At 44.0% G+C, this 22,431-nt stretch overlaps 1 protein-coding gene across 1 annotated transcript in view; it reads left to right on the top strand.

The window, feature by feature from the left end:
• Nucleotides 1-22,431, top strand: part of SNAPC4 (small nuclear RNA activating complex polypeptide 4) — a 234,552-nt gene that overhangs the window by 63,480 nt on the left and 148,641 nt on the right. The window contains exons 5-7 of the mRNA XM_078641909.1: nt 985-1,110; nt 5,171-5,249; nt 5,418-5,499. Of these exons, the coding sequence (XP_078498035.1) occupies nt 985-1,110; nt 5,171-5,249; nt 5,418-5,499 (287 nt within the window). The remainder of the gene's footprint in view (nt 1-984; nt 1,111-5,170; nt 5,250-5,417; nt 5,500-22,431) is intronic.

The following is a 22,431-nucleotide window of genomic DNA, read 5'->3' as shown; positions in this document are numbered from 1 at the left end:
CATATATTGCATACAGTGCCTGCAGGCATGGTACAAAGAGGTGCACTTTTGTCTGCACCATGTCACGTAACCTGCAATGGCAGTTTGCATGAGTGTGATGAGGGGGTCCCTTAGGGTGGCACAATCCATGCTGCAACCCTTAGAGACCTTCTTTAGGACACATGCCCTAGGTACCAGTGGTAACATTTGCTAGGGACTTACAGGGGTGCTAAAGGACTTGTCAATTGGGGGAACAATTGTATAGTTTTAGGGGAAAAGATCTGGCACTTAGGACCTGGATAGCAGGAATCCAGTGCACTTCAGCCACAATTGCATCAATTACCAGACACAAAGTGGGGATGACCATGTCAAAAAGGCACTTTCCTACAATGTGCACTTGTTAAATGATTAAGCTAAAACTGGATAAAGAGGCAAAAATGTAAAAAGGTTTTGGTAAGTGTAATACTGAATTGATTTATCATTTTGAAGCAATACATCATTAGGAAATATATATTTTTGATATACTCATTGAAAATAATGTATTAGCTAAATTAGTCTAGACTAGCGGTATGGCGGTCAGAGCGTTTGCTGCCCTTCGAATGCCACAGGTGAGAGCGGGGTTCGGAGGAGGGGTTGTGTTGGTGGCGACGGTCCATGCGTCTGACGGGTGCAGGTAAGAGTGGGGGGGAGCCATCACCACCACCAAAACTCGTGCCCCCCCTTGCTACACTACTGATTATATAGCAGAAACTAACATTTACGTGCATGAATCAGCAACGTGGTGCTTAAAAAAAGTTTCAACTGTATTCATTGTAGGAGTGTTGGCAAATGATGGTTGTCATTTCAGCTTGAGGAAACAAACAAGTGGTCCAAACTCCTGACCAGTCCAGTTGGACTAATATTTCATTTCTGCATTTCTGACTGAAAAGGAAAACCTGTCATATAGTATTTGAATACATGATTGTTTGACATAGTAAAAACAAAATAATTACATTTGTATTGTAGGAGGACATTTTATGGCAGCTTTCTGGTCCAAGAATTCGAAAGACCAAACTTGACGACCATTTGAAAGGTCATGTCTTCATTGGCCGTTTTATGAAGCCGTATTTTAAGGACAGCGCGACGGGATGTGTGAGTATACCATATCAGCGTACCCCGATAAGCCTTTACCTTCTTTTCTTCTGTCAGGAATTGCTAACATCAATTCGCTTTATTCCATTTAAACGCTTCTGTCTGATTCTGATTCATTTTGTTTTTCAACCCAGGACTCATTAATTTATTATATTGTTCAGCAAGTTCTAGTGTCAGTATTTATGAGAATTAGAGTAAAAAAACAAACTTTTAAGCAACGTATCACGTCATTCACTTGTTCTGCTGTCTTAAGGAAAGGAGAGGAACAGAACTCCAAAAAGTCAGTTACTCCTAATTAATGTAGGTTTTCAAATCTATTAGACATGTACCCACTCCTGTGGTGATCTGAGCATCCTTCCTGCCCTAACATCCTACCCGGCAGCCACCGTATATATGTCTAAATATCCTCACTTCGACCATTGCCCTTAACTTTGAAATGCCATTTAAGTCAACCCATTCACTTCAGTATACCTAACCCTTAAATTAAAAGAAAAGTTACTACCACCTCATCATTTTGACATACCATGATTTTGAAAATGATGTTAAGGGTACCCCAAGTTAAAGAGCCATTAATTAATGAGGTTGACGGAAGGGGAATCCAAGCACAACAAACAGTACAATTGCACTCTACTCCATTGAAGTAGTCCATTATGGACAGACTTCATAGTTTAAGTTCTGACATACATTTTTTATATAACCAATCTGCAAAAACATACATATTGAGAATATATATCATCTGTTTTTTTAATAAATCATATTCACATGCCAGTTATTCATTTTTGTATATCCTAACCCCCTCTAAAACAATACACATGCACTCCACTTTCATAGTCAACACACCATATTACTAAAAGCAAGTAAAGAGATAGTTCTGTTCAGGTCTTTAAATATATCTATAGTCCAATGCAGTCCTCTGTAGGATCTGCTAACAAAGTGTGGTCCCAAACTTTCAGGTCAACGCATGTCTCCATGCTAATATATTGATGAAAAGTACTTTCTTCAGGAACAAATGTTTATGGACAGGGCAGATATGCATCTTGGGTACAGGAAACCTCTAAATCAAAACAGAACATCCGTATGATATTATAAAATGTCCAAAAACATATACGTACTACATAGCAATAACTGATTCGTTTAAGTTGTATCTTACCATGAGCTTTGCTGCTGAGTAAGTACTGTTCAGTCATGCCACCCTGCATAGCAAATGAAGAATTAATTAGGTAATGGCTACTCCTAGCCTGCTAGCCTTCAGTTGTAAACCTGAATATAGATATAAATGCCCTACCTTAATGTGTGGTTCTGCAGTTTTTGGTGAATCAAACTAACTCATGTACAGATTGTTGTATATTTCCTCAATTTTACATGAGCTGGCTCAGATTTTCCAGGCATTTCAAATCTATATATAGGTTTTACCTGTAGGCTCAAAGAAAGTTAAGGCAGGGTTAGCTCCAATTTTGTTTTTGACTGGATTCTCCCTCAAACAATCTCGAATTAATAAAACATCATCCAAATAAGAACATTTGCAATATAGAAAGACCGCGTATAGAAATAATTTGACTAACAAATATAAACGTAAAATTTAGAGTTGCCAGAATATACATCAACATAGGCACTTAATTTGTAAACCTTCGGTAGAGGTTAAATTAGTAAAACAAGGTTTGGCGCATATCTTAAAGCCACACCATAAAGTTGCTCTCACGGGCTTCCTGAGATTTTGCTGAATACTAGTACTTAACTCCTTTACTACATTACTGTGCAGATAGCCCTTTACTGACTTCAATAGTCATGCCACACGTACTTACTTTTTAATCCTCGTATAGCCCAAGTCCAAAAACGAAATGCTGGACATATCTATTTCCGATCGATAGTTATAGCATGCATCATCATGCTTGTGTTGACTCTCTCTTCTGTGCTCTTTGCAGTGAGATAACTGTAATATATCAGAAATGACAGCCCTCTTGAAACATGCAGAGTTATACTTAACACAGTCATTTACCGCTTAAAAACGGAATTGTCATGTATCTAATTGGAGGGCATATACTCTTCATAGAATTTTAATCCTTTACTTATTGGGAAATAATGGTTCCATCCCTTTGTCCCGACTGGAACAGAAGTTCACATATAGATAGGGGATACCGCTTACAGACAATAATGACAAACTTCTGTAGGGGACTGGGGAGTGTGTCTGTATCTAAACAATTTTTTTTTTCTTTCAATCCTTAGCATGTAATACCCCTCATGATCTCTTTGGCATTTTTCCATGAAATCCTTTCATTCAGACTTACTGAAACCATGTTAAGAGTAAATATCCAGTTCACTTCTCTGCTTTGCACAATTTCTCAAGGTTACTTTCCTCAACCATGGGTACATCGTTTTCCACAATAATCCATCTAGAATGCCTTTCTTCCTATATGTACTGAATTCATTGTTAAACCAGGGGTGTTTTAATCTTTTTTGGTGTGTATTTCCGAATTATGCTCAGTTATCTGCATTATTCACAAAATCTCATATTCGCATATGGTTTCTCTTTAAACTTAAGAACTGATTGTAGGGAATACTTTCTTTTTGACTATTTGGTTGGATTCGTGGAATGTAGAGGAGTACTTTGTCATGTTAGTTTGGTATAGAGGTCCACCCTGATACTTCCCTGACTATCTACCCAAATATCCATAAACTGTGCCATTTCCCTATTTATATTTGCCACAAATCTTAAGTTGTCATCACAGAGATTAATCCATAAGAGGAATTCCTGTAGCTGGTCTAATTTCATATAAAAATCTTGACCAGCTGTTGATGATTTAAAACATAACCATGATTTCGACCTGCTGTCCCTAACCTTACTTTAAACTACCCATTTCTTCAACCTTATCTCCTCTACATGTGTCTAAACCAGAATTTAACTTTGACCCTAATGGTTATCTTAACCCTAAACCTAACCCTAGCACCAACCCTAAATGTTAAATATTTCATTAGATTAATGTTGATAAGCTTAATTAAATTAAAAGAACATTTGGGTAATGCTAAACCTGAAAAATGACTATAATTATATATATGGTAATTTAATTAAATTAAAAATGGGGAACTCTTGTCCTACTTCACTTAAACAAATCTTAAATAATTATAATAATTAAGTGAAATATATAAAAACGTTATATTGTTGAGATTTAATTAAAATTGTTTAATTAAAAAAAGTAAGCTAACACGCCAAACAATCCCAAGTGTTTAATTATACTGTTTTAAAATCAACATTTTGCATTATTTAATTTCATTTAGTTTAATTTCTCTTTACTATTAAATGAACATTTAAGTAAGTATTTTCTTACCTTAAAATACAATGGAATGGAATGACATTCGTAAGATTGGTATAGTTAAGTTATTGGGATCGAGGTACTGGTAAGCAGAAGTAATGGAATAGAAATAACACCAAACTAGATTTCTTGCACCTCTTTTACTGATGAACAGGGTGCTTCATGGTGTGTGGGTGGTCCATAGGATGAAAAGCGCTGGAGGAGTGCTAAGGTTTGATGTTGACAGTTTGTGGGTGAATGTACGTCGTTATACCGCCGTCTTTTTCCCCGCAAGGAATCACAACACGGTCGTTACAACGACCGCGTTGTGATTCGGCATACCATTACTCTGCAAGTCGGAACAACGACTTGCGGAGGTGGGGCGCTGGATGTTGGAATAGTATAATTTACTATTCCAACTCCAGTCTGTGCGGACAGTAGGGAAGGTGTTGGATTTTAAATCCAACATCTCCCCCCCCCCAGCTCCCCCGCAAGTCATCGTTCCGACTTGCGGAGTAATGGTATGCGGAATCACAACGCGGTCGTTATAACAACTGCGTTGTGATTCCCTGCGGGGAAAAAGGTTTGTGGTAAACGTTGTTTACCTTTGTGGGTGGGCAAGTAGACTGCACTGTTCATGCCTGTGGGGTGTGTTGGGCATATGGGGTGGGTGGTAAATTGGTTTCATGGCATGTGGCATGGACCAGATGGATAGTGGAATCGTATTTTCAAGCAGAGCTATGTCAAATGCTTACAGAGTCTCATCTCAACAGGGTCCTCCTGCGAACCAAGATACCAGAGAGAAGGCTGCCCAATGCATCAAGTCCTTTCAAGAAGTTAACGTAGCAAAATGTAAGCCTCTGAGTACCTCATCCTTCCTCAACACATGAATTATTTATGTATAAGTAATATACTCACCCATTTCTGTAGCCTCCCACCACACTTTCTGACATTCATTTTTTAACGTATAATTTTGATAATTTTTGGTAATTTTATTTCATATACATCCATGTTTCACAGGGAAAACCAGAGAAAAGACACTGCTGAAGGACTCTGTGCTGAGCGACAGTTTGCAGCACTTGCTGCAGCCCAAATTGTTCAAGTAAGTGAGAGACATAATTGACGCAGCAAACCACAATCTTCAGTGAGTGTGTGTGTTTGTGTGTGTGTACGTGTGCCCACTACACACTAATGCTCCCTTTTGTAATATCGCATACATTGTACACATGATCGTGGCACCAGGGGCTTAGGGGGAGACATTTGTGATTTGACACCCCCCCAATATAGCATTCTTGGCTCAAAAGTTGGGTCTGGGGGCCCTGAGTCGGGTCTGGTATGTCTCTGTTGGTTTTTCTCATCCTCGTTTAACTAGGAGGTTTTAACTTCTTATTTTTTAGATCAGCAACTCAAAAATGATATGCATATATGTATACATACATACACACACACACACAGAGTAAATGTGCTTCTTGGAATTCAGAAATATTGGCAATAGAAGGCTTAGAAAGCTGTACCATTCTCAGATTTTCATGCATACTAATGGCTGTCAAACGCTCAAAAGATGATGCAACAAATGCAAATAGTCTGACCATTGACAATTGCTTGGGGTATCATTCTAACACATTGTTTTTTGCCCAATGTGCCACTCTAGGCAGCGACCAAGCTAATGAATGAATTAATGAATGAACTAGAATTTATAAGGCGCGAACTTAACCCGAGGGCATCAAGGCGCATCAATGTAAGAGAAAGAAAACAATTTTCTACTAAAAGTTTGTAATTTTGTCTAGCTGACTGAGATGTAGAACATGTGTCGACTACAGGTAGGCTTCTGTGTATAGCCAGGTCTTCAAGGCTTTACGGAAGAATGCGAGAGATGCTTGGCCCTTGAGCTCAGCGGGAAGCATGTTCCACAGTCTCGGGGCAAGGGAGAAAAAGGTCCTTCCTCCCCATCTGGCCTTAGCAGATCGAGGAACAGGCAAAAGGTTTTTGTTGGCAGAGTGCAATGCCCTGCTAGGAGCATAGAAGGACACAAGGGACCTGATGTCTTCTGCTCTTGACCCATATAGGGCATAGTGGGTAAGGCATAGAACCTTAAAGTTTATCCTAGCCTGCATGGGCAGCCAATGCAGGTGTTTTCTAATTGAGGAACCTGATGAACGTCTAGGGGCATCTGCAACAAACCTGGCTGCCGCGTTCTGCACTATTTGTAGGCGTTGAACTAGTCTTTTGTTTATTCCTAAATATAGTGCATTGCAGTAGTTGAAACGCGAAGAGATAAGGGCCACCGTGACGTGTTTCAGGGCTTCCGGGGAAAGGTAATGCGTAATTTTTCTCAGAATTCTTAGGACACCACAACAGGTAGAGACCGTCCTGTTGACTTGTTTGTCAAAGGAGAGAGTGGTGTCAAGAATGACCCCTAGGTTACGGGCAACATGAGAGGGCGTGGGGCAAGTTCCTAGAGCAGGAGGCAACCAGTCGACCGACCAGACCTCTTGTGTACCTCCGAAGATGAGAACCTCGGTCTTTTCTCCATTTAATTTCAGGAAGTTCTTTATCAACCAGCACGCCACTGCTTCCATGAAGTTCCTGAAATTTAAGGCCGTGATGTTCACTGATTGAGATAAGGATACCATAATCTGGGTGTCGTCGGCATACGACAAAACTTCCAGTCCAAACGATCTTACTAGCCTGGCAAGTGGGGCCACATAGATGTTAAAAAGTGTGGGGCTCAGGGATGAGCCCTGAGGAACCCCACACTGCACAGGCTTAACGGGGAGAGGAAGTCACCCAGCTTGACCCTTTGCTTACGCTGGTTGAGAAAGGACATCAGGAGGCTCAGCTCTGGCCCGTCCACTCCCATCTCACTAAGGCGAGTAGCCAGAATGGTGGGGGACAGGGTGTCAAATGCGGCTGTAAGGTCGAGCAGGACCAGAAGGGTAGTCTGGCCACTGTCGACCTTAGCGCGGATGTTATTGACCACCACTGTGAGGGCGGACTCAGTACTATGCGCCTTCCTGAAGCCATGTTGGGAGGGATCAAGCAAGCTGGAGTTGTCCAGGAAGGTGCTCAGGTGGTGGTTGAGGTGGGCCTCGAGCATCTTAGCAGGAGCAGGAAGCAGAGAAATGGGGCGAAATTCTTTTAAGATTGCAGGATCTAGAGTGGCCTTCTTCAAAAGGGGCTTAACAATCGCCATCTTCCATGACGCAGGGAAGACACCTTCGGAGATCGCCAGGTTCATCACCTCCAGAAGCGGAGGTAGCAGGATGTCCCTACACTCCTTCAAAGTCTTTAGAGGACACGGATCCAGAGGGGATCCGGATTTAAGCTTATCCAAGAGTTGGTTAAGATGTTCCAGAGTGACAGGGGGGAAATTAGAGAAGTCACCGCTAGGTCCATTAACCGGGCTCTGCAAAGGAGGTGTGACCGAGGGCGACGCAACCTCTAAATCTAGGTTAAGGGCTTCCAGGCTGTGTGAATATCCATAATCTTGATATGAAAGAAGCTGGAAATCTGATCATACAGTTCTTGGGATGCCACAATAGGGTCGGGCGGTTGAGAAAGGGTCAGAGAATCTACAATTTTAAATAGTTCTCTGGTGGAGCTAAGGGAGGCAGTCAATTTGGTGAAATATGCTTTCTTTTCTGCTAATACCCCAGCTTTATATCCCTTAAGCAGTCTTTTATGTTTAGTCCTTTCATTCAGATCAAAATGAGACCTCCAAAGTCTCTCTTGCTTCCTGCACTCCTGCCTTAGCAGTCTAAGGGAGTCTAAATTCCAAAGGGCAGTGGGTCGTTTCCTGGCGGAGTAGTGAGGTTTAGCCGGGGCTAACAAATTCACAGCATTCGAGATAATGTTGGCGAGATCAAGGGCAGCATTGTCGGTGTCCATTGTCGGGGGGGGGGGTTAAGGTTGGCAAACTGTGGCGGTTCAGAAGGAGGGACACTGACAACCGGGTGAGGTAAACGAGGTTTTATTTTAATGAAAGTCTTTTTCTTGCGCTGGGACCTCCTCTCCCTGGCTAGTGTGGCTGGATCCAATGTTGCAGCTAGGTCTCGGGCTCTACGGGGACTTGACCTTCCGTCTTCCTCCTCCGAGTCTCTGTCTCGTGCCGGGTTCCAACGCCACATAGAAGAGAAAAGAGATAGGCTCTCAGGATTACTGTTTCTACAACACGCGTTCCCGTGGGGGGTACCCGGGGTAGTGAGGACACCGGTGAGAGTGCTAAATCTATGTAAAGAGCCGGATGAGTGAGGGGACTTTGTGAGGGATGATGGTCAAGGGTGTTTTTACTAGGGGGGGTTTGTTTGGTCTGGGTTGGGACACTGTACACTATTTACATGGTGGCTCCCCGCCTTCCCCACCAGCCTGCTACCCGGTCACGCACCTGTGTGAGCCACACTCCTCCTCCTCCTGGAGTGTGGCTGGGCGCAGCGTGGTATCGCGGGCCTCCTGGCGCCGCGCCTCCTGGATTCTTCGCCTTTTCTTCCTCCGCCAATACTCCATGTTCGTCCTCTCTGTTTCGGTTACGCTCTCCACTCTTCTCCGTCTCCGCAGTGTCGGGGCACACCCGGTCTTCTTCTTCTGGGTATTTGTTGTCTCCTCCCTGCCGCACGTCACGAGAAGGCGTGACCACCTGTCCCCTGCCGCATTCGCTGACACTCACAAGCACGTCACAGGGGGGGGGTGTCTTCTCGATCTTCCTCGCCGTAGTTAAAGGCACAGTCCTCCTGCTGGTTCCACCATTCGTCCGTCTCCGATCCCCATGCAGTCTGTGGCAGAGAAGGGGCGAGATTAACGTCAGGATTCCACCAGTCCATATTCGTGGCGAAATCCTCCACCCTGTTACACAAACACAGGGCCAAGGGACTCATTATTCAGGCCCCTGTGGTTTCTTTTTAGAACCCAGTTGTTGGTGACCACTGTGGGCACAAAAAGGGGTTGTGGTGTGAACTCAAATGAAACAGCCATATGGTCTGACCAGGATAGGGGGATAGGGTAATCTATTACCAACCTGGGGTCATTGGTAAATACCCCATCCAAGGTGTGACCAGCAGAATGTGTGGAACTTCCAACTCTTTGCGACAGGCCGCAAGACGCCAGCGAGTCTAACAAAGATACTGTGTCAACCGAGTTCGGGTTTTCCAAATGGAAGTTAAAATCACCAAGGATGGTCAAATTTGGCTTATCAATATATGGTTCCAAAACTTCCAGAAGGTTATGGCTGAATGCAGACCTAGGGCCAGGAGGTCTATAAATCAGAATACCTGCAAAGGACACCGTGGGGGAGGGATTTAAGATGAAGTGCATGGCATGGAAGGAATCCCGCGGGGAAGGGAGGTGCTCCGTCCGGCATTTTATGCAGCTTTTGTGTAGTATGCCGATACCCCCCTCTGCGACCCACTCTATCCATTCTTGCGAGAGCATATCCCTCGGGGATGGCGTTGACAAGTTCGGGCCCGGTGGATTCTGAGGCCCATGTTTCAGTGACAAAGGCCCATGAGGGTTTCCTATCCAAGATGAAATCACTAAATGCAATGTTATTCTTAACTAGGGACCGGGCATTAATAAGAAACCCTGTTTCCTTACTAAGTGAAGGAGAGTTTTCTCCCTTAGTCATGGCCGGATTACCTAGGGAATCAGAGCAGGTGGAGTTATTAACCCCCTCGATACATCGGCACTCAAAGGTACCCAGCAGTCTCTCGGGTATAGACCTGTGGTGACAAGGCTGCCAGGATGGCCTCAGTGCTTGAAGGGCCCGTAGGGAATAGAGGGGACTTACTGGATCCTGGGTTTAAGGAGCACCAGCCTCCCTGGCCCCTGGCGCTTCCTTGGTGCTGACGGGCGCAGACGGGCTGGACTCAGGCGCGCCTCCGGCGCAGGTACGGCGCGTCCGCTGATCGCTTCCGCTGCGCGGAGGCATGCCCGTCCCCTTTTATGCTGTCAACTAGAATGCGCGAAAGCGCTTCCTCCAACCCAAGATGGCCGCTACGAAATTTGGCCGCCCGGGACCGAAGGACTCAGCGCCTAACTCGACTGAGGCTGGCCCAGAGTGCGGGGAAAAGATATTAGGAATTAAAATTGCTGACTATTCAACAAAGTGCAAAGTGAGTAAAAACAAGGTTTCAGGGCCGTGACACAAAAGGGAGATGACACACGAAGGAATAGTAGCACAAAACAGCAACCTCCCGGCTTCCGCCTCAGGAGGGAAATGACAAATAGCGAGGTCTCGCGCCCAGCCCAGAATGCCCCTTTTATGCTGTCAACTAGAATGCGCAAAAGCGCTTCCTCCCACCCAAGATGGCCGGTACGAAATTTGGCCGCCTGGGACCGAAGGACTCAGCGCCTAACTCGGCTGAGGCTGGCCCAGAGTGCGGGGAAAAGATATTAGGAATTAAAATTGCTGACTATTCAACAAAGTGCAAAGTGAGTAAAAACAAGGTTTCAGGTCCGTGACACAACAGGGTGATGACACACGAAGGAATAGTAGCAAAACACAGCAACCTCCCGGCTTCCGCCTCAGGAGGGAAATGACAAACAGCGATCTGTACGGACCCGGATCAATGTTCCCTGTAATATTTTTTACCTTTGAGCGGAGATGAAGGTCCTCTGTGCACCACAGCCAAGGCCATGTGCGCCTGCACGTCCCGCTTGTTGCTTGCTCACCCTCTCTCCTGCTGTGTGTATATACATCTCTCTCTCGCTCTCTCTCTCGCTCTCTCTCTCTCTCTCTCTATATATATATATATATATATATATACATATATATATATATATATATATATATATATATATATATACCCCTACTCACCCCATACCCTATAAGAACCCTTAAAATCCTATGCCCCATCCACCCCTTCAGCCCAAAAATACCCTTAAAAAAAAAAAAAAAAAAAAAAAATATATATATATATATATATATATATTCACTGAAAAAACCATAGGTTTCATACTCGTTATAGTAAGGAATTAGCATTTAAAAAACCTTTGAAATTCACTGAAAAAACCATAGGTTTCACACCAGTTATAGTTAGCTGAACATTTTACTCATACAAAACCATTGAAATTCCCACGTTATAGTTAGTTGGACTCACTATAACTCGCGCGCCCGCAATCCACTGATGATGATGTCACATATTACATCATTCATGACATGGTCAGTGACATCACTGATGACATCACTGATGACATCACTGATGACATCTCAAATGACATCACTGATGACATTACTGATGACATCTCAAATGACTTCACTGATGACATCACTGATGACATCATCCATGTGATAATACGATGCACCTCCTCACACTCTAACCTAACCTTTGATACACCCAGTGTTAAATACAAACTACCATTCCTGAAATTATTGACACACCAATACCAGTAACTACATACGCACTCACTGATTTCTAGGTCTACACACACATCCACTCAATCACCCATACAATCACTCATACATACAGTCACTCATCAATAGAACACTATCATATCCACTCATACACCTATACAGACACTCACACGCTGACACTCATCCACAGAGTTACTCACACACCTAGTCAGTTATGCAAAGAATCAATCACACTCCCATTTCCTCAACTAAACAGTTTTATACACTAAACTTTACTTATTCAAACATATACTAATACATACTTACTCTCTTTTACAATCACTGATACAAGTACACATTGATCCATAGAGTCACTTACGCAATCACAGGCTCTCATGTATAGTCATTTATATATGCCAACTCTCACATGCACTGTGTTTTACATATGTACTTACTTGGACATGGAGGACTGAGATAGCCATTCACTCACCAACACACCCATGCAGACAGTCAACCACCCATAGAGCTCTTTCCACATGCACTTTTGAACCCATATACCAAGTGAATCAACTGCTCACACATCTATGCACAGAGTCACACACCTCCCAGCCACCCACCCACACACACACACACTCACCCTCACATACAAATACTTGGACAACCAATCAATAACCCATATAGCCACTCATATAGCTACTGATCAACACATACAGCAGCTTACACAACAACAGACATACTGATGCACACATTCAGACAGTTTAGTCATTAACCAATGCATTCAGTAAGACACATTTAATAACTCACTCATACAGTCAGTCACGCACCTACTAAATCCTTCATCAAGACACTCATATATACACTCATTCTTCAATATGTAAAACATATTTCAACTTTACAGAAACACACATTCACTGGATGATGTCATCAGTGATGTCATCAGTGATGTCATTTGAGATGTCATCAGTGATGTCATCAGCGATGTCATTTGAGATGTCATCAGTGATGTCATCAGTGATGTCACTGACCATGTCATGAATGATGTAATATGTGACATCATCAGCAGTGGATTGCGGGCGCGCGAGTTATAGTGAGTCCAACTAACTATAACGTGAGAATTTCAATGGTTTTGTATGAGTAAAATGTTCAGCTAACTATAACTGGTGTGAAACCTATGTTTTTTTCAGTGAATTTCAAAGGTTTTTTAAATGCTAATTCCTAACTATAACGAGTGTGAAACCTATGGTTTTTTCAGTGAATTTCAAAGGTTTTTTAAAAGCTAATTCCTAACTATAACGTCTGTGAAACCTATGTTTTTTTTCAGTGAATTTCATAGTTTTTTTAAAAGCTAATTCCTTTGTATATCGACTTTTTAACCTACAATTTTTTTTTTCATTAGCTGTTTTTTATAACTATTAATTATATATATATATTTTTAAAATATTATAATTTGTTCAATGTATATATATTGTTTTTATTATTTTCTCTTGGTGCGCTCAGGGTGCGCGCACCGGTAAGCTTACCCGTATCATTTTGTCTTGGAGCACTCAGGGTGCGCGCACCGGTAAGCTCTCCCGAGAGCGCAGCGAGAGCGCTATTTCTGCGTTCGTAAAAAAAAAATGTATAAAAAGTAAATAATAATGCAAGACATTCAGTACTATACTTATAAAAGCAGTATTTTTTATTTACGAAATGAAAATGATTTTGCATTCCCGTAAAGGTACCAAGACGTCACTCAGGCACGCTGCGTAAGCGCCTACGTTCGCGCCGCGTAAGCGTCCCCGGAAGCGCTCCGATGCGCGCATCGTAAGCGTGTCAAGTCATGTGACCTTAAAATAACTCTTTTCATTGGTTGTTAACAGGTTTTTTTTTACAACTAATGAAAACCCCACCCTTTACCTTCACTTCTTCTTTCACTTTGGTGAGAGCAAGACCTCTTATTTTCTGTGCTAAGAATTTGTGGAGAGAATGGCTGCCAGAGCATCCAGCAGCAGTGAGGAGTCAGATGGTTTCATCGATGAAGAGCCTCCTCAGCCGAAGGTGAAAGAACATTTCATCTGGAATTTTTTTTCTATACCTCAGGGGCATAAAAAAGTAAATGCTCCCAAAGTTGAATGCAAAATATGCCAAACTGTACTTTCCCGTGAAGACCCCCGAAAGAAGTACAGTTTTGGCCATTCAACTATGATTCATCATGTCCAGAGAAGGCATCCCCAGAACTATGCCCGGGAGAGTGTCAGGGCTCTGGCACGAGAGGCTCCAAGAGATGGTGCCTCTACTTCAACTGGAGGAGCAACTGCATCGGTGAGGGGGCGACCAGAGCAGCTGATCCCAAATATTCAGGCTATTTTTAACGAGGCATCCATCAAATGCAAACATTGTGATGCTCTACTTTGTTACGGGGAACAAAGTATTAAGATCATTGCTCGAGCATTAGAGAACCACCGCTGCCGTCCCCAGCCCTAATTTTGATATTTTTTTTTTGCTCCTGTTGAGCAGTTTGCCATTCCCTGTTTTTGTTTTAGTTGAAGAAAAAGAAAAAAGAAGAAAAAAAAAAGTTATTTTCAGAACTACCTCCAATTCTCAAAAAAGAGCTGTATTCTTAAAAAAATGAAAAAGAGTAACTGAAGTGGAGTGCAGTGAAAAAGGAGAGGAAGATGAGTGAGAAAGCAAAGAAAGGGACAAGAGGGGAAGGGAAGTGAAGTAGGGGGACTGAAGGAAGGTGAGTGTGGGGAAGGTGAGTGAGGAGAAGGAGAGTGAACATGTGGAATGAGGATAAGTGAAGAAAATGTAGTAAAGGAACGGGGGTGTGGAACGGTAAGAAAAGAGCAGTGATGTTTAGGAAAGAGTGGAGATCCAGACTGGATAAAGACAAGTGAGTGTGAGACAAGGTGAGTAAGGGAGTGAAGAGACAGAGAAAGTGAAAGAAAAAGTGAGAGTAGAAGACTGAGGACCTCATTTATGAGGCCATGCGTCACTTTTACGCCGCTGGTGCGTCATTTTTTGGGACACACCAGTGGTTGTAAAAAATGCATCTTGTTGACTCATATTTACTAAGTGACGCATCTAGGTAGATGCGTCACTTTGTAAACCCCTGCGCCACATTATACCTGCGCCAGGTGTAAAGTATGCCAAGGGGGTGTATTGACGCAAGGAAGGCTCGTAGAAGTGATGCAGTGAAATCTATGAGATTTCACTGCGTCACTTTTAGGACGCCATTGCGTCAAAATCTTGCGCCTGCCTCACAGCAGGCGTAAGACTGACGCAGGCCCTTTCACATGGGGCTGGCCCCATGTGAAAGGATGCATTGCTGGAGTTGCGTCACGTTTGTGACACACTCCAGCAATGCATCACTTTTGCGCTTACAGATACGTCAGAAATAATGACGTTTCTGTAACTCCTTGCGAGAGTGGAGATAGAGACTAGATAAAGACAAGTGAGTGTGAGACAAGGTGAGTAAGGGAGTGAAGAGACAGAGAAAGTGAAAGCAAAAGTAAGAGTAGAAGACTGAGAGCCTCATTTATGAGGCCATGCGTCACTTTTACGCTGCCGGTGCGTCACTTTTTGTGACACACCAGTGGTGTAAAAAATGCACCTTGTTGAGTCATATTTACAAAGTGAGGCATCTACGTAGATGCGTCACTTTGTAAACCCTTGTGCCACATTATACCTGCACCAGGTGTAAAGTATGCCAAGAGGGTGTATTGACGCAAGGAAGGCTCGTAGAAGTGACGCAGTGAAATCTATGCGATTTCACTGCGTCACTTTTAGGACGCCATTGCGTCAAAATCTTGCGCCTTCCTCACAGCAGGCGTAAGACTGACGCAGGCCCCTTCACATGGGGCTGGCCCCATGTGAAAGGATGCATTGCTGGAGTTGCGTCACGTTTGTGACACACTCCAGCAATGCATCACTTTTGCGCTTACAGATACGTCAGAAATACTGACGTTTCTGTAACTCCTTGCGAGAGTGGAGATAGAGACTAGATAAAGACAAGTGAGTGTGAGACAAGGTGAGTAAGGGAGTGAAGAGACAGAGAAAGTGAAAGCAAAAGTAAGAGCAGAAGACTGAGAGCCTCATTTATGAGGCCATGCGTCACTTTTACGCCGCCGGTGCGTCACTTTTTGTGACACACCAGTGGTGTAAAAAATGCACCTTGTTGAGTCATATTTACAAAGTGAGGCATCTACGTAGATGCGTCACTTTGTAAACCCCTGCGCCACATTATACCTGCGGTAGGTGTAAAGTATGCAAAGAGGGTGTATTGACGCAAGGAAGGGTCGTAGAAGTGACGCAGTGAAATCTATGAGATTTCACTGCGTCACTTTTAGGACGCCATTGCGTCAAAATCTTGCACCTGCCTCACAGCAGGCGTAAGACTGACGCAGGCCCTTTCACATGGGGCTGGCCCCATGTGAAAGGATGCATTGTTGGAGTTGCGTCACTTTTGTGACACACTCCAGCAATGCATCACTTTTGCGCTTACAGATACGTCAGAAATACTGACGTATCTGTAACTCCTTCCAACAATGCGTCATACATTAAATGTGACGCATCCGGAATGTCGCAAGGAGAGCGCACTGAGAAGTGATGCATCGCTGCTTTCACGCAGCAATGCGTCATTTCTCATAAATGAGGCCCTGAGTGAGAGAGGAAAGAAACATAAGTGAGGGAGTGTGGCTGTGTTATAGGGAGTGAGTGTGATAGAAGAGGAGTGACAGACTAAGGGGTCAGAGAGAATGAGGCTAACAGAGAGAGAATGAGGTAAGAGGAGTGTAGAAGTAAGAGGACAGAGGGAGTAAGAGAAGGAATTAGTGAAGTGGAGTAAGGACAGTAAGGGAAGGGAAAACAGTGAAAGAGCAAAGGATGGGAAGAGAGAGGAAGAAAAGAATAATGGCATAGATTCTTTCTCATTTCAGACCCATATTCTTGTACCTAACCGATTAAAATTGTTCCCACACAAATTCAAAACCAAACTGCACATTTTAATTGGTTGTACATTTCAAGACTTTGAAACTCACATAACATTCACCCATCCCACCAGTGCTCATTCAACAAGTAACCATGGTAACTCCCTCTTAAACCAGCACACAGTTCACAAGTTCATCATACTATGTTGCAAAAAAATCCATCAATGTTGTTTGACCTCTCAATCTACTAGCTAATGAAATGCAATGTTTCTTAAATGACTTTTTCTCAACCATTTAAATGACTTCTTACAAAAAAAAGCATGCAGCCTAATTTTCAGTGGAGATTTTTAAGAAAGCACCAATCATTTCTGGTTTTTCAACTGCACTGATTCCCAAGCACTTTTTTTCATAATCAAACTGCCATTTCATTTCCACAATTCATCTGACTTGAAGCACATCTACCTTCAACATGCAAAAAGTCTGGTTTGTGGGTCATAGCTATGTCCACTGGAGTAAAAAATACGTAGCTAACAGAGGTATTTACAACCTTGATTTACCAAATGTGGACATTGTATGGATTGGCCAGAGAGGATTGAGAAGTCACCAATTGATACCATTGGTAAAATCCTTTATGCATTTACCACACCCTGACCTTATAATTGTGCACTGTGGTGGCAATGACTTGGGCACTTTGACTGGGGTAGGTCTGGAAATGCTTTTAAAGGACATCTTTGGGCAATTGATGTCACTTTTTCCAAAAACTGCCTTGGTATTTTCTAATATATGCCAAAGGCAAAAATGGAACTGGTCCAACCAATTTTGTCCACAGATTGAAAAAGCAAGGAAACATGTAAATAAATCTGTTTCTGCTTTCCTCAGAGACTATGGTATGGGTTCCATTTACCACAACAATTTGCGTTACAACATGCAAGACATCTATAGGAGAGATGGTGTGCATTTTACAGATGAGGGGAATAGAGTTTTCCTCTTGAATATAAGACTCTGTATTGGTACCTACTTGTAGGTACAAAAACACCCACATAACACAACAGATCTTTTCAGAGCTACCCTACCTCTAAGCACTCTAAATTATTTTTTTACTATAATTTTTTACACTGTTTTTCCCTGTGGTGCGCTCAGGGTGCGCGTAGCGAGCGCGCACCTGGGAACGCACCCATCGTTTACCCCGCGAAAATAAAAAAAAATAAAAGTTTTTTTGCCCTTCAGGGTCCTTCTAGGCCCCCCTCAGAAAACCTAGGGGGTCAGGGGATGTCTACTCTGTCCCCTTTTAATTATTTCCCCCTTTATTTTTCACCTCTTGTGTCTTGATTCTACCGAGACACAAGATGGCGGACTCTCCGGACTGTTTAGAATGTTGACAGACACCCGACAGCCAATCAGCTTTCTGCTCGCGCACTCCCGTAGCGCGCCGGGTGCGCTCCCCGGTACGCGTACCGGTGAGCGCTCGGAGCGCGCCTATAGATATATATGTGTTTTTGAAGTTAATTTTCCAAAAAACCACCGGAGCAATTTTCACCAAATATAGCAAAGGCACATCTGCGTACCAGTCCCTACAATTTTGCCAAGTTTGGCGTAATTCCGTTCAGCGGTTCGGGCTGTAGACTTGTCAGACCGTCCTAAGGAAATTAACATGGGGAAAACACGTTTTGGGACCCCCCCTTTTTTCTCAGCCCCCACTTCACGAATCCCCCCGAAACTTCCAGGGAAGGAGCGGAGCGGAGCTGGCCAACATTTTGGAAAATTACACACAAATTCCTCAACCGGCGCCAGAGTTATTCCCAATAGAATGTTGTGGATTTCCTATGGTAGCCATTCCTAACTATAACCACCTACTGACGACTGCCAGTAGGTTATATATATATATATATATATATATATATATATATATATATATATATATACTACACTTACCTTGTGTGGTAATGGCGTAAATGGCAAATGATGCATTGTACAGTGTGTTTCCTCTGTTATGCCCCCCTCCAACCTCCTGTCCCCCAAGAGAGCTTTTAACCAACTAGTACTTGCATCCCCAAGATTTATTTGGATTTGTCAATGCTTTTTTGATATACTGCATATGCTATGCAACAAGACATTAAAACGGGGAAAAAGTGCTTGACGAGGATAATGCTGGCTGTGTCATAGCACTTTTTATTCTTTACTTTAAACCTGTGCTTCTGTGCAGAATATCTAATAAACCATTGACAAAGCCAGTAGATCTTGCAAAGGTGAAACCTATCAGCTTTGCCAATGCTAGTTACTGTAGCCATGCATGTGCCTTCAGGTTTGGCCAGGACAGCAAGTTGCCATAATTAGTGATTGAGGCAGCTAAAAAAGTGTCCCACATTTTCAAAATAGAGCAGTTTTGAATGTGTAAAGACAAACAGTTTGTTGTTTTCAAGGTATGGAATACTCCATGTATTTGTGCTTACTGCAGGCAATGCTTAAGATAATGCAAACACAAGGAGATGATGGACGAAGCGCTGTAACTTTACAGACACTGACGCCCAGTCACAGATCTGGGTTGAATCCATCATCGTTCTTTAGCTCACTTCGCCACCTCAGTTCAGACCCAGCTATATGTAAATCAGTGTAGACCCTGTGCCTCATGGGGCAGTCCAGCCTGAACTGCCAAGCCAGGTCCTCCCTGAACCAGAAACAAGCATCCTGGGACCTGTACCGGGATAACACCCCTCATCAGCCAGGCTAGCTTGAACCCAGTGGCAAAGTGAGCAAGGGACCCATGTCTGGGCATTCCCTTCTAACTTAGGGCAAACAAAGCAAACACAAGGAATATCCGGGAAATCATAGTGAAAACCGACCAACCAACCAATTTAACATGCCACAAACTGCTAAAAATAAAGGCCAATAAGACCAGCCTGATTACCCCACAGAACAGTGGACCTGTGTCTCCCCTGCGTCCTGTTGACATGTTAATGCATTTGACACCTTGTCAAGTCCTTTCAGCAAAGGGACAGAGCAAAAGGGCTTGTAATGTGTTAAATGCATCAGCAAATTTAATGTATTTATTTGAGAATGGCCTCATCACACTGCCAGCCTGTGAAGTCCCATCCGAAAACTAATGGAACCCCAGCTGGATCTCTTTTAGACTAGATTCCCCTTTTGCAGCGCACACATGAAGAGACAACTTCCTATCACGCTGCTGCATTCTTTTGAAATGATCAGCTGGGGAAGTCTTTCTCTCCCTCCCTGTATTCTGATGTGCGCTCGTGCAGAGGTGCTGGGCGCTGTGAAAGTGCTGTGAGGATGCTTGATTCCGGTCCAGGGAAGACATGGCTTGGTAGTTCGGGCTGGACTGTTATCATGAGGCACAGGGTCAAGACTGATTTGCATATGGCCATGTCTGAACTGGGGTGGCTTGGTGAGCAAAATTACAATGGATTAAACCCAGATCTGTGACTGGGGGTGAATGTTTTGCCATTGTGCAACATTCTGTCCATCATCTTGTGTGTTTTGTTGTATGATGGAATGACATATGCATTTACCACGCATGCCTTTACCACGTGTCCTTTACCACACAATGCCTTTACCACACATTGGTGTTACCATGCAAGTCTTTATCACGCATATGTCTTTGCCACACATGTAAATATATAGCAGGTAAGGTGTGTATATATATATATATATATATATTTATATATATATATATATCAGAATCCTCGCCTGCTTGTGTCTCCTTCGTGGAGAAAGAACGAGAGTGGACCAAAAGTAAGTGCATGAGGTGTTTATTCGACACTCACACCAATTCCGCCATAACGCTTTTCGGCCGTTACCGCCTTGATCATATATATAAAGTGTGTGTGTGTGTCTGTCTCTGTCTCTCTCTCTCTCTCTCTCTCTCTCTCTCTATATATATATATATATATATATATATATATATATATATATATATATCCATCCAAACAGGCACCCAGGTTGAAGGAAACCACACGAGGATAACTTGAAAGCTCACTTTAATGGTAGGTAACCTGCCAGCAGGAACCATCCTGGAAGCAATGTTCAAATAAAATCGCCAGACGCGTTTCGAGGTTGACCCTCTCTTCAGTGGCGTTGTTGCATACTAACGGTGAAGGCGCAGTTTGTAATTGCATCACCTGCTACGATGGGCGTGGCCTCACACCGAGGCTTTCTGGGTGATGTAGTGTTTTTTTCAATCCCCAGTGGGCGCGCCTCCAGAGTTTCTCACTCGCAACCATCTCTTGTGCTAAAGTCCAGAGCGGGACCTGCCCCGCTTTGTGGTTGCATACCGGAGCTTGAACTGGCTCCCCCCCTGTGTAAGGTCACCAATTCTCCTCGTCCAAATGGAACAGCACTCCGTGGCACTGTCGAAGACCCGCAGCAGCGGTGGGCTTGCCTTCGCGACCGAGCAGGCCGCTGTAAATCCATCCAAACAGGCACCCAGGTTGAAGGAAACCACACGAGGATAACTTGAAAGCTCACTTTAATGGTAGGTAACCTGCCAGCAGGAACCATCCTGGAAGCAATGTTCAAATAAAATCGCCAGACGCGTTTCGAGGTTGACCCTCTCTTCAGTGGCGTTGTTGCATACTAACGGTGAAGGCGCAGTTTGTAATTGCATCACCTGCTACGATGGGCGTGGCCTCACACCGAGGCTTTCTGGGTGATGTAGTGTTTTTTTCAATCCCCAGTGGGCGCGCCTCCAGAGTTTCTCACTCGCAACCATCTCTTGTGCTAAAGTCCAGAGCGGGACCTGCCCCGCTTTGTGGTTGCATACCGGAGCTTGAACTGGCTCCCCCCCTGTGTAAGGTCACCAATTCTCCTCGTCCAAATGGAACAGCACTCCGTGGCACTGTCGAAGACCCGCAGCAGCGGTGGGCTTGCCTTCGCGACCGAGCAGGCCGCTGTAAATCCATCCAAACAGGCACCCAGGTTGAAGGAAACCACACGAGGATAACTTGAAAGCTCACTTTAATGGTAGGTAACCTGCCAGCAGGAACCATCCTGGAAGCAATGTTCAAATAAAATCGCCAGACGCGTTTCGAGGTTGACCCTCTCTTCAGTGGCGTTGTTGCATACTAACGGTGAAGGCGCAGTTTGTAATTGCATCACCTGCTACGATGGGCGTGGCCTCACACCGAGGCTTTCTGGGTGATGTAGTGTTTTTTTCAATCCCCAGTGGGCGCGCCTCCAGAGTTTCTCACTCGCAACCATCTCTTGTGCTAAAGTCCAGAGCGGGACCTGCCCCGCTTTGTGGTTGCATACCGGAGCTTGAACTGGCTCCCCCCCTGTGTAAGGTCACCAATTCTCCTCGTCCAAATGGAACAGCACTCCGTGGCACTGTCGAAGACCCGCAGCAGCGGTGGGCTTGCCTTCGCGACCGAGCAGGCCGCTGTAAATCCATCCAAACAGGCACCCAGGTTGAAGGAAACCACACGAGGATAACTTGAAAGCTCACTTTAATGGTAGGTAACCTGCCAGCAGGAACCATCCTGGAAGCAATGTTCAAATAAAATCGCCAGACGCGTTTCGAGGTTGACCCTCTCTTCAGTGGCGTTGTTGCATACTAACGGTGAAGGCGCAGTTTGTAATTGCATCACCTGCTACGATGGGCGTGGCCTCACACCGAGGCTTTCTGGGTGATGTAGTGTTTTTTTCAATCCCCAGTGGGCGCGCCTCCAGAGTTTCTCACTTGCAACCATCTCTTGTGCTAAAGTCCAGAGCGGGACCTGCCCCGCTTTGTGGTTGCATACCGGAGCTTGAACTGGCTCCCCCCCTGTGTAAGGTCACCAATTCTCCTCGTCCA

Source organism: Lissotriton helveticus, chromosome 5_1 (genome assembly GCF_964261635.1).
Source record: "Lissotriton helveticus chromosome 5_1, aLisHel1.1, whole genome shotgun sequence".
Taxonomy (NCBI): Eukaryota; Metazoa; Chordata; class Amphibia; order Caudata; family Salamandridae; genus Lissotriton; species Lissotriton helveticus.
Note: the sequence above shows the minus strand (reverse complement) of the source record. Positions and strands in the feature narration are given on the sequence as shown.